A 12,500-nucleotide genomic window follows, 5' to 3' on the forward strand; every position below is an offset into this window, starting at 1 on the left:
AACGCAAACTGCAATAACAGCGATGTTACGCTTCGTTTGGTTTGTGTTTATTTCTACCTGCCCCAGAGTTCGATAAATACCTTTCGAATAACGCATGGCATTGCAATTCCCCGTAACATTGTGGATGAGTTGTAGTCCACCTGTACAGAATTACATTTTTTCCCTTGGATTTCTGTTTATTTGTGTTATGTGTATTGTTTGTAGACCTTTGTTTGCTGACAAGTAGTTCAAAGGAATGTTGTTTGCTGGCTGGCTTGATTTGAAGTATGTGTTAATTCTGTTGAATTCAACTACGGAACGTAACTTTTAAAATCCTAGCATGCCTGAAATAGCATTACAGTGTACTGTAGGCTAAAACTGAACATTATCGAACTCAAATAGCCCCTTAGGTTAATTTCCATGTCATACTACATATCTCAAAGAGAGATTGAGTGAGAGCTAAAAAAAATATAAGCACAACATTTCCTAAACATGTTCTCCAAAAACCTACACTCCGTACCTTTGCCTGCCTCACAGGCAGATTCCTACCCTGTGTCAGTACATGCCTGATTTCCAGAGAGTGTGCGTAGAGGCATACTGCCCTACAAAGGCAATCAGGTCCACAGAACTACAGTAGCCTACAGCAGTGGTTCTTAACCTGGGGTGCGGGCACCCCCTGGGGGTGCGCCATAGATTTCAGGGGTGCGCAGAATTTTGTTTGTGTTGAGATTGTTCTTCCAAACATTATAAATAGGCCATATCAAAACCAAATGAAATCATTTTTTTGGTCCCTGTGTAAAGTCATTAAAGTATTGATTCATTAAAAAATATGCAATGTAATGTAATGTAAAGCAAGAGTCATTGTAATGAATCACTTAAATCATTTTTTTTTTACTGCGTACACGTGTAGACGTTTGGGATGGGGGTGCGCGGCTTGTCTTGGGAATAGATAAGGGGGTACTTTATGAAAAAAAGGTTAAGAACCACTGGCCTACAGCATGCAAACATGCAAACTCTCCATGAAGCAAATCAGTTTCAGGAGGACAGATAGACTGACTGACAGGCCAACTACCTGACAAAGCAGCATGTAGTCACTGCACATGACTTAACATGCCACACTAAACATGACTTATCAGAACTGAACTGAACTTTCATTTTTTTCCACATCCCTGCTGCTCCTAGGAACATCGAGTGATCAGTATTTTAGCAAGACTCTTTTGAATCATCATGGTTTCTGCCATGGTCCTCACTTCCTTGCTTGTTCATGCACTCATATACAGTACGCACACACACAACATATAACACACACACAGACACAGAGACACAGAGACACAGACACAGGCACAGGCACAGGCACACACACACACAGACACACACACACACACACACACACACACACACACACACACACACACACACACACACACACACACACACACACACACACACACACACACACACACACACACACACACACACACCTTCGCAGGTCTCTGAGTCCTGCCTGAAGACGTAGCCTTTGGGACAGGTGCAGCTGTAGCTCCCTGGAACATTCCGGCACAGGCCGTTGTCACATAGCAACCGGTTCACCAGGCACTCGTCAATATCTGCGGGGAAGAAGAGGAGAGTACAGCGTTACACACATTGAGAGGATGTTTAACCCCTTTCCGCAGCCTTTTCAGCAATGCGTGAACAGGCTCATCGGCGAGCCCATCTGCACAAAGAGGCTACAACAATATTACATGGGTTTTAAAACTTGAACTCTGGTTGTGGAAAAAGTTGACGTTCAAACTATTCAAAGGGTTATGCCACTATTTTAGGGCTTAATACAGTTAAAATCGTTGGCCAGGGTTTATAAAGGTAGTAATGTGTCTTATTTTTCATGTTAAGCGTTGTCTTGCTTTAAGACAAGTTAAAAGCATGCTACATGGATCTATTGACTTTCACTAGCTTAGCGACATATTCCCTCTTTTAACTTGTCATAAAGCAAGACAACGCTAAACATGAAAAATAAGACACTTAACCACCTTTATAAACCCCAGCCAACGATTTTAACTGTATTAAGCCCCAAAATAGTGGCATATCCCTTTAACTGCACATAATGAGCAGCAAAGTCACCGTGCTAAGCTCTATCTAATGGCTGGCTACTCAGATTCAAACAGAAAAAAACATCTTGTCACATAGACAGGGCGTTGTGATTGACGGATGGGTTTTTTGTCTATATGCTGATGACAACAACCCCCAATCCACTCTATTTGTCTCTTTTAGTGCAGAATCTAAGAACACATATTGGCCTATATATATACATTTCAATGGTTCGACACTTGCAACATGATTTCACTTGTAAGCCTTGAAATCATGTTAGCAAAACTGTTTCAGTGGTTCATGGACTTATAACGGTGAAAAAGGACTTTGGAATTCGCTTGGCTTTGCCCTCTGCCATGGTCCTAATAGGCGCAGTAAGTAAATTTGGTGGAGCGACAGAAGGGCAACTGCTTCTGTAGAAGAAAGGAAGAGGAAAACTTTGACGATGAAGAAGAAAACTATGCCATGTTCAGATGGCAGCCCTGACACATATTTTTCCAGCCAGTTCACACAGTACCATGTGATTGCAATTACACTGCACACCACATCACTCTCCTCAGTGTTCAGTCATGTAGCTCATAACTTATGGTAATAAGCGAAATCATCTGGGGCTGGGCTAACAAGACCACAGGCTGAGAGAAATGCATGGAAGGGGACACAGACACACAGACACACAGACACACAGACACACAGACACACACACACACACACACACACACACACACACACACACACACACACACACACACACACACACACACACACTTTCTCAAGCTGGTACACATCAAAGTACTAGTGACATGCTCGATGTACAATCTATCCTCATATTGTAACGGAATATGATGGGAGGCATTCATCAAAGCCAAAAACAGGCAACGATTGGAACCATAATATCCACAACTTTGTGAAATATGGGGCGGCATGTCATTAGCTTTGGTAGAACAATGATGGGAACATGCATTACATCATCATCTGATGCACTTCACCATCATCACAATTAATTAAGGACACTGACCAATTCATTTCAGTGGGAGAACAAGCCATCAGTTGAAAGTAACATGAGATGTCTTGGGCAACCCCACTTTCATTTACAATGCCTCACTGACGTAACGCAAGTACTTCAGGCCCCCTTGCAAACTACCAAGAATGGGCCCCCGAACGAAAAAAGAGGGCCTAATATCATGTGGAGGGGGCCTGTTTCTTCAAGTCAAGGGCCCATGTGGGCCCCCCGCCTAGTATGGGCCCCCCTGCCTCGCGGGGGATGCGGGGTATACTTTACGCCCCTGCAATGCCTACTTCTGTGTACCTACATGTATCAACATGCAAATATTAGGTACTCATACCTTACCTGCGTAACGCTAACACTAAGATACGTATAGTGCAAGTACATAATGTTACATGTTGTTACATACAGTACTTTGCTACACTGTACCTATTTAATGCAACAGGGACAGTACAATACAATCTAACCACAATTAGCACCTATCCTATCCATGAATGGCCTGGACAAGCTGCAAGCACAGGTCATGTTGTAAATGTTTACTCATTCACGACAGGGACAGATTATGATTCCATGGGCCCCTGGGACAAACAAGAAGAAAGGCCCCCGTTCCAGGGTGTTGCTAGTTTGCAAAAACGTTTCAGGCTTTCAGGCCAGCAGTGAGAGTCTATGTTATGAAAATGTGAACGTTCTGTTGTTAAAGGGACACCGTGTGAGATTTTTAGTTGTTTATTTCCAGAATTCATGCTGCCCATTCACTAATGTTACCTTTTTTATGAATACTTACCACCAGCATCAAATTCTAAGTATTCATTATGACTAGGAAAATTGCACTTTTCATACATGAAAAGGGGGGTCTTCTACATTATTCGCCATTTTGAATTTCCAAAAATAGCCATTTTAGCTGCAAAATGACTGTACTTGGACCGTACTAGAAAATATTTATTTATTACTTAGTGAACTTTCATGTAAAGATCAAATTTGGCAATAGGCAGCCCAGTTTCAATGAGCAGCATAGTTGCAGTAGCTACCTTTTTGGCCATTTCCTGCACAGTGTCCCTTTAAAAAGGCAATTTTGACACAATTTTAACAAAATGGAAGCATAGAGGCGTGGGCTTCAGGGGCCTCTTCACTATTGGGTCCCTGGGCCTGGGGCCGTGCAGGTACAGTATCTGTCCCTGTACGTATGTAGGGAGCTAATGATGTAACTCACATCTTATCTAGTGCACTCTAAAGTAAATGAGAAAACATTTGGACAAATTCAAAGTCATCCTCTTCATCTGCCTTGAAAGTGTCTGTTTTACTATCATGTATTATTTGGTTGTTAAAAATTCAGCTCCTGCATCCCACAGCAGCATGCAAACACACAGGCAAGCACACACACGCACGCAGATGCACACACACAGAGCTGCAATAAGTAGAAGCATTGGAAAGTGAGATATAATTGCACTTTGGGGTAAAAATAGCTCATAAAAGTCTTTTCATGGAGCATAAAGAGAAACTGTCACCCTCACACACACACTGTCTCTCTCACACACACACATAACACACACACACACACACAACACACACACACACACACACACACACACACACACACACACACACACACACACACACACACACACACACACACACACACACACACACACACACACACACACACACACACACACACACACACACACACACACACACACACAGCTGCAGCCATTACCAGGAATCAGAAAAATGCCACTAGGAATTTACAACGGTCTTTTAAAAGCTTTGCGTGGTCTTTTTTAAGAGGCGTCCCAGCAGTTCCCAGGAGGACGGGAGAGCCAATGTCATGTTGGGTTTTTCTGTTTGTGCTGTACATTTTCTGTTGGGCTAGCACCTTTGTTTGTGAATTACTGTGGTAATTGCTGGACTGCTATGGACTCCGTATATGGACTGGGGATTATTGGTCGGGAGGAATGGACTGATCGGATTGGTGGGACTGACTGATTCGGGGTGGGAGAAATGCTTTTTCTACACAGGGGATTTGGCACGGAGGAGGAGGGCTTCCTGGGGGCCAAGGCGGCGACGTCACCAAGCCGCGACGGAACCGGCACAGCGGATGCGACCACGACAACTCCACCACCACTAGCAGCAGCAGGAGATCCAGCAGATCTGCCGGCGTTGATGATGGGCTCAAACACACACCTGTCAAAGGAAAGTGCTTTTCTTCTTCGTATCCAGTTGTTGTGTGCTTGAGCTATGTACTAGTCTCCTCCTGGTGCCAGTCGCTGTTGTTTTGTTCCGAGGTACCCGGAACTCGAGGAGCGCTGGATGGGAGCAGGAGCGGCCGTGGGGAGCCAGGAGGACAGCGACGAAAGACATGATACAACGCTAGCTATCTTCTAAACGAAGGGAAGTTATTGTGTCCTGCTTGTGTGTGTGTGATCACGGTTACGAGAGACTGCCGGCTTCTCAGTGCTGCTGTTGTCATTTCAGAGAGCTTCCTGCGGGACGAGGAGTCGTCACGGAAGGACTGCTGGGAGTTGGTAGCTGAAGACTGTAGCCGGACTGGTGAAGGGAGTTCCGTCGGTCACCGTTCCGCCTGGCATCGCGTTCGCCACGGCGGACCCAGGGGTCATAAGTGGACTGAAAGCACAGCTAAGTTGTTGTTTGTTTTTTTGTTTTTTTTGGGTCGGCGTGGGGAAGCCGCCGACCCAACGTGGACTCTTTACTCTGTGTTTGGTAGCAGCCCATCTGCTTGGTACTGAGCAGATCCCCGTGAACTCCTCTTAGATGGTGCAACGCATCATTGCTAAATGACGTCAGGAATTGTTGCGAGTAGAGTAGTGTAACATACGAGTAGACCTTTTGCTAGCGTGTGGGTTGCTGTTTTACTTTTAGGTCCATGGCATGTGGTCTCTATGTGGTCATGGGGTTACTAATAGGTGTGCTGTGATTCCTAGCTGCATGCGAGTGATCCTTGGTATTGCTGTGCCATCTATTGTGTGCCGATATTGTTATTTGGGTGTAATTCTTTTTGGTTGTTATTATGATGTAATTTTCTTTCTTTTGTATTATTAACTCAGGGCTTGACTATTCATGATGACTACATTGCTGTGACCATTGTGTGCTGTGGAACTTTGCTATGAACTGGTTGCTGTGTTAAATCCCTGACTGATTGTGCTCTGATGTGCCTAATGTGGGTGTATTGTGGTATTGCATGACTGAAGCCACTCTTGTTCTGGGTCGGGGGTGGGGAATTGTCTGTTACCATCAGTGTGCTGCTGACCCTTGAAAATAAACCTTTAAAACTGATTCTTCTGTTGTGGTGTCTTGTGTCTTCGAGGGGATTGAATCTGTGTAACCAAGTGGTGCGCCACGACAATTTGGCAGTAGTCGGCAGATCCCCTCTTAGGACACAGCACCATGGCTGACGAACCAGCTGGGGCAGCAGCCGGTAGCATGATGATGATACCGTGGTTTTTGGGTGGGCCGTGGGTGCCTAAATATGAGGGGAAGAGTAACCAAACCCCTTTGACCGAATGGCGAAATCAAATTGAAGTCTACTTGAGAGCACAAACTTTGACTGCAGCACAAAAAGTTGACTTTGTAATGAGTGCTCTTCAAGGTGAGGCTAGGAGGGAAATTCAATTACTTAAAGACACTGATAGGGACTCGGAGAGTAAAATATTTGACAAACTTGAAAAACTGTATGAGGGGGACAAGAGTGTTAGTAAACTCAGATCATTGTTTTTTAAATGCCAGCAGCAGACAGGGGAGGGGGTGGGCCCATTCATCTTGCGTCTCCGCGAGTCCCATTTCAGGTGGCGGAAGAAGGAGCCGGCGGCGGGGACTGATGACGAGTTGCTTCGAAGCCAGATGATCCTGGGACTGTTGCCCGGGGCCGTGCAGACGGAGCTTCAACGCAGAGTACGTCGTGAACCGACCCTAACGTTTGAGGAGGCATGCAAGGAGGCCAAGGCCCTGGAGAAGGAGAGCAAGCAGACAGAAGAGGAGACTTTTGACACCCGGCGGACATACAGCACCCCCCCACAACCTTCTCAACCTGCTCCCCCAGAGAAAGCAGACCCCCTACAAGATTGGAGCAAGCTTAAGGAGGCCTTGCGAGCAGAGTTGGCAGAAGAGCTGCGAGCTCAGGTAACCGATTTAAAAACCTCCCTGCTGTCAGAGATGAGAAACCAGCAGCACAACCGCCAGCAGCCAGAAGCCTCTGCGAGCAGGGGACAGGGGGCCAATCGCCCTCCTCGACGAATGCGGCAGCCCACATGGGACGACCAGGGCCGTCCAATCTGCCTGGGTTGTGGCCAGGCGGGACATATGCTTCGCGATTGCCCGCAGACGAGAGCAGCGAACAGTCGGAGCGTGTTGGAAGAAGGGAAATCGGGGGCTGCACCAATGCGAACCGCCCTTGTCGGGGAGAGCCCTTCAGTCGAAATTCTGGTTCAAGGAAAAAGAGTCCCTTGCATCCTCGACACTGGATCACAAGTGACTCTGTTCAGTAAGGGCCTGTTCCGCAGTCACCTCCAAGACTCAGAAGTAAAGGAGGTGAGTGACATCCCCTGGCTAACCTTGAAGGCAGCTAACGGGTTAGCTCTACCATACATTGGCTATGCAGTACTGGACTTTGAGGTGGGGGGGGTGGCAGTTCCTGGTAAGGGGGTGGTCGTCGTGGAAGATAAATACCTTCCGCCTGCTTACGGCATTCTGGGTATGAATGTTATCCAACACTGTTGGGAGGGCCTGCGGCAGCAGGGGGGTCACCAACTCACTCTGTTTAAGTCTACACTCCCCAGGGAAGCAGTCGCGGCCTGGGACCAGGCTTTCACGACATGTCGGAGGCTGGAGGCAGCAGAAAACCGGGGACCCAACATCGGCCTTGCCAGACTACGAACCTCCGACCCAATTCGCTTGGCACCCCAAACCGAGACGGCGGTGTGGGCACACGTTCCAGAGGCACCCAGGGCCGACCAGGAGGACGTTTTGTTGGAAGACTGCTACCACGGGGGTCAGGAGTGGTGTGTCGGACGTGCAGTAACTCGGCTGCGGGAAGGCAAGGTGCTGCTTCGGGTGTGTAACCCCCACCCATACCCAGTGGAGCTACCCTCCCGGCGGCCACTAGCTCGTGTAATGCGCCTGGGGTGGGACGACATCCAGGCACCGAATCAGCTGGTGCTGCGTCAAGAAGCCGACGCGGTGGTAGTAGACGTGAGACCAGTGAGTAATCCCCTACCCAGCTACTTGTCTACCCTTCTGGAGCAGACTGAGGGGCTGACTCCTGACCAGTCCAGCCAGCTACATGAACTACTGGAGAGATGGCAGAAGGTGTTCGCTCAGAGTGAGGAAGATTACGGGCGCACGGATGCGGTGTACCACACCATCCCCACTGGCAACGCGGCTCCCATTCGCCAGCGCTATCGACCAGTTCCACCGAATCTCTACAATGAACTGAGGACTCTGCTGCGGGATATGCTGGAGGGCGGTGTCATCCGAGACAGCGCCAGCCCATGGGCATCCCCGGTGGTGTTGGTGAGGAAAAAGGATGGTTCATGGAGGTTTTGCGTGGACTATAGGAAGCTGAATGAAGTCACGCACAAGGACGCTTTCCCACTTCCCAGGGTGGAGGAATCGCTGACTAGTTTAAAAAAGGCCCAGTGGTATTCCACCCTGGACCTGGCAAGTGGGTACTGGCAAGTTGAAGTCCACCCAGCTGACAAGGAAAAAACTGCTTTTGCTACCCCAATGGGTCTGTATGAGTTTTGAAAGAATGCCGTTTGGCTTATGCAATGCCCCCGCGACCTTTCAGAGACTTATGCAGCGTTGCTTGGGGGGGCAAGTGCATGAATTTTTGTTGATTTATTTGGACGATATTATTTTATACTCACCTGACTTCTCTTCACACCTAGGACATCTGGAGCAGGTGTTCGCCAAGCTGCATGGACATGGCTTGAAGCTGCAGCCGGCCAAATGTCACCTCTTCAAGCGTTCCGTGGAGTACCTGGGCCACGTTGTAAGCGCGGGGGGCGTGGCCACAGACCCCAAGAAGACTGAGGCGGTTCAGGAGTGGCTGGTCCCCAAGACTGTTCGGGAAGTGCGTTCATTCCTGGGGTTCGTTGGATACTACCGCCGCTTCATCTCCGCTTTCTCCCGGAGGGCTGGGCCACTGCACGCGTTGCTGAGGGGGGCTGGCGGTAGCAAGACTAGACCCATTGACTGGACCCCAGAATGTGAAGCGGCCTTCCAGGATCTCAAAGAAGCCTTACTGAAGGCCCCGGTCCTGGGTTACGCAGACTTTTCCCTTCCGTTTAGGCTGTACACGGATGCCAGCCTGCATGGACTGGGGGCCGTGCTGGCCCAGGTACAGGAGGGACAAGAACGCGTTATTGCGTATGCAAGCCGGGGGCTCCATGAAACGGAGCGCAATGACCAAAATTACAGCGCTTTCAAGTTGGAGCTCCTGGCATTGAAATGGGCTGTGACGGACAAATTTAGAGACTACCTCTGGGGCTCTACTTTCCAAGTGTTCACTGACCACAGGCCCCTGCTTCATTTGCAGACGGCGAACCTCGGGGCTGTGGAACAGAGGTGGGCGGCCCAGCTGGCAAACTTCAACTTCTCGCTGCACCATAAGCCTGGGGCTGAGCACCAAAATGCAGATGGCTTGTCCAGGCTCAAAGCGGCCGTGGCAGCAGTCATCAACACTAGGGCCGCAGTGGGACCCCAGCAGTTGACCGAATCACAAGAGGGAAGCTCCTGGGCCGACCGGCAGGGACTGGACCCGGAGCTGGCCAAGATTCGTCAGTGGCGGCAAGAGGGGAGGCTGCCTACCCGGGAAGAGCGTCAGTCCCTCCAGCCCACTGGGAGGCAACTTCTGGGGGAATGGGAGAGGTTGGAAGTGAGAGATGGAGTGTTGGTGAGACAGCGTCCATCCTACGATGGAGTAAGCGAGGGGGTGGCAATTGTGGCCCCTGCAGCTGAAACGAAGACCTTGTGGAACCAGTACCATGTGGCGCTTGGCCATGCCAAGGGCGACCGGCTTCTGATGGCACTGCAGGAACGGCTCTTCTGGATCGGGATGAGCAAGGATTGCGACCAGTGGAACCAGAACTGTCACCAATGTGTGCTTAGACGTAAAGAGGCTGGGCCCAAGGCACCCTTATGCTCTATTGCAAGTGGCTACCCCTGGGAGACCCTCGCCCTAGACTATTTTTCATTACGGCGCCCAGGGGAAACCCACCAGTACATATTAGTAATTGTCGATCTCTTTTCCAGATACGCCTTCGCTGTGCCTACTACAGACCAGACCGCAGCCACGACGGCAAGGGTGCTGTGGAGGACTGTGTTCCAGCCTTTCGGCTGTCCAGAGCGTATCCTGACGGATCAGGGTGCGGCGTTTGAGGCAGACCTGACCCAGCAGTTGTGCGAACTGTACGGGTGCCGGAAAGTGAGGACGACTCCGTATCATCCCCAAGGAAACGGGGCTTGTGAACGGATGAACCAGACAATCCTCGGCCTGCTGAATACCCTGGAGTGGAGGGAGCAGCCACGGTGGCGGGAGCACCTTCCAGGCCTCGTGCATGCCTATAACAACACGCCCCACAGTGTGACAGGCCTTGCCCCCTTCTTTGTAGTGTTCGGCCGCCATGCCCGTCTTCCGGTAGACCAGACTGCAGGGTTGGTGAGGCCAGAGCAGCGGGTCACCAGGCACGAGTGGGTTCGCCGGCACCATGACCTCCTGCAGGGTGCATACCGGCGGGTGAAGGACCGGACACAACTGCGACAGCAACAGGACCAGGCACGGCTCAATCGGGGCCGTCGTGCCCAGCCTCTGCTGCCAGGGGAGAGGGTCCTCGTGCGGGACTTCCGCCGACGGGCGCATGGCAAGCTGGGCTACCACTGGAACCCCCAGCCGTATGTAGTCCAGAGCCAGCCCCTGAAGGACCGACCGGTCTATGTGGTGTGGCCAGNAGGGAAGGATGGGCCTGTGCGCACTATCCATCAGAACAACCTGTGCGTCCCACCCAGTGACTGGAGGAGTGGGGCTCGTGGAGGCGCAGGTGAGTGGGTAGATAGGCCCGTAAGGCAGCAGGAAGTTGAGGGAGGGCCGCAGTTGGGGTGGTGGCCAGTGGGATTCCCCACCGAACCAGCACGGCAGGTGGCAGCTGGGGATGATGGGGGGATGGTGGGCGGTGTCCCAGAGGGTGCTGCTGAAATGGCGTTGGGTCCACGGCGGTCTCAGCGGGCAAACCTGGGGGTGCCGCCCATGAGGTACCGAGACTAGTGGTCGGGACGACCAATGTTTAAGTGGGGGGGAATGTCATGTTGGGTTTTTCTGTTTGTGCTGTACATTTTCTGTTGGGCTAGCACCTTTGTTTGTGAATTACTGTGGGAATTGCTGGACTGCTATGGACTCCGTATATGGACTGGGGATTATTGGTCGGGAGGAATGGACTGATCGGATTGGTGGGACTGACTGATTCGGGGTGGGAGAAATGCTTTTTCTACACAGGGGATTTGGCACGGAGGAGGAGGGCTTCCTGGGGGCCAAGGCGGCGACGTCACCAAGCCGCGACGGAACCGGCACAGCGGATGCGACCACGACAACTCCACCACCACTAGCAGCAGCAGGAGATCCAGCAGATCTGCCGGCGTTGATGATGGGCTCAAACACACACCTGTCAAAGGAAAGTGCTTTTCTTCTTCGTATCCAGTTGTTGTGTGCTTGAGCTATGTACTAGTCTCCTCCTGGTGCCAGTCGCTGTTGTTTTGTTCCGAGGTACCCGGAACTCGAGGAGCGCTGGATGGGAGCAGGAGCGGCCGTGGGGAGCCAGGAGGACAGCGACGAAAGACATGATACAACGCTAGCTATCTTCTAAACGAAGGGAAGTTATTGTGTCCTGCTTGTGTGTGTGTGATCACGGTTACGAGAGACTGCCGGCTTCTCAGTGCTGCTGTTGTCATTTCAGAGAGCTTCCTGCGGGACGAGGAGTCGTCACGGAAGGACTGCTGGGAGTTGGTAGCTGAAGACTGTAGCCGGACTGGTGAAGGGAGTTCCGTCGGTCACCGTTCCGCCTGGCATCGCGTTCGCCACGGCGGACCCAGGGGTCATAAGTGGACTGAAAGCACAGCTAAGTTGTTGTTTGTTTTTTTGTTTTTTTTTGGGTCGGCGTGGGGAAGCCGCCGACCCAACGTGGACTCTTTACTCTGTGTTTGGTAGCAGCCCATCTGCTTGGTACTGAGCAGATCCCCGTGAACTCCTCTTAGATGGTGCAACGCATCATTGCTAAATGACGTCAGGAATTGTTGCGAGTAGAGTAGTGTAACATACGAGTAGACCTTTTGCTAGCGTGTGGGTTGCTGTTTTACTTTTAGGTCCATGGCATGTGGTCTCTATGTGGTCATGGGGTTACTAATAGGTGTGCTGTGATTCCTAGCTGCA

General features: G+C 50.5%; 1 protein-coding gene across 4 annotated transcripts in view; it reads right to left on the bottom strand.

Annotated features, from left to right (window-relative positions):
• Positions 1-12,500, bottom strand: part of LOC134458306 (fibrillin-2) — a 174,354-nt gene that overhangs the window by 84,594 nt on the left and 77,260 nt on the right. For all 4 annotated transcript variants that reach the window (XM_063210537.1, XM_063210535.1, XM_063210538.1 and 1 more), the window contains one exon: positions 1,461-1,586. In XM_063210537.1, the coding sequence (XP_063066607.1) occupies positions 1,461-1,586 (126 nt within the window). The remainder of the gene's footprint in view (positions 1-1,460; positions 1,587-12,500) is intronic.

The sequence above is a fragment of the Engraulis encrasicolus genome, chromosome 11, assembly GCF_034702125.1.
Source record: "Engraulis encrasicolus isolate BLACKSEA-1 chromosome 11, IST_EnEncr_1.0, whole genome shotgun sequence".
NCBI lineage: Eukaryota > Metazoa > Chordata > Actinopteri > Clupeiformes > Engraulidae > Engraulis > Engraulis encrasicolus.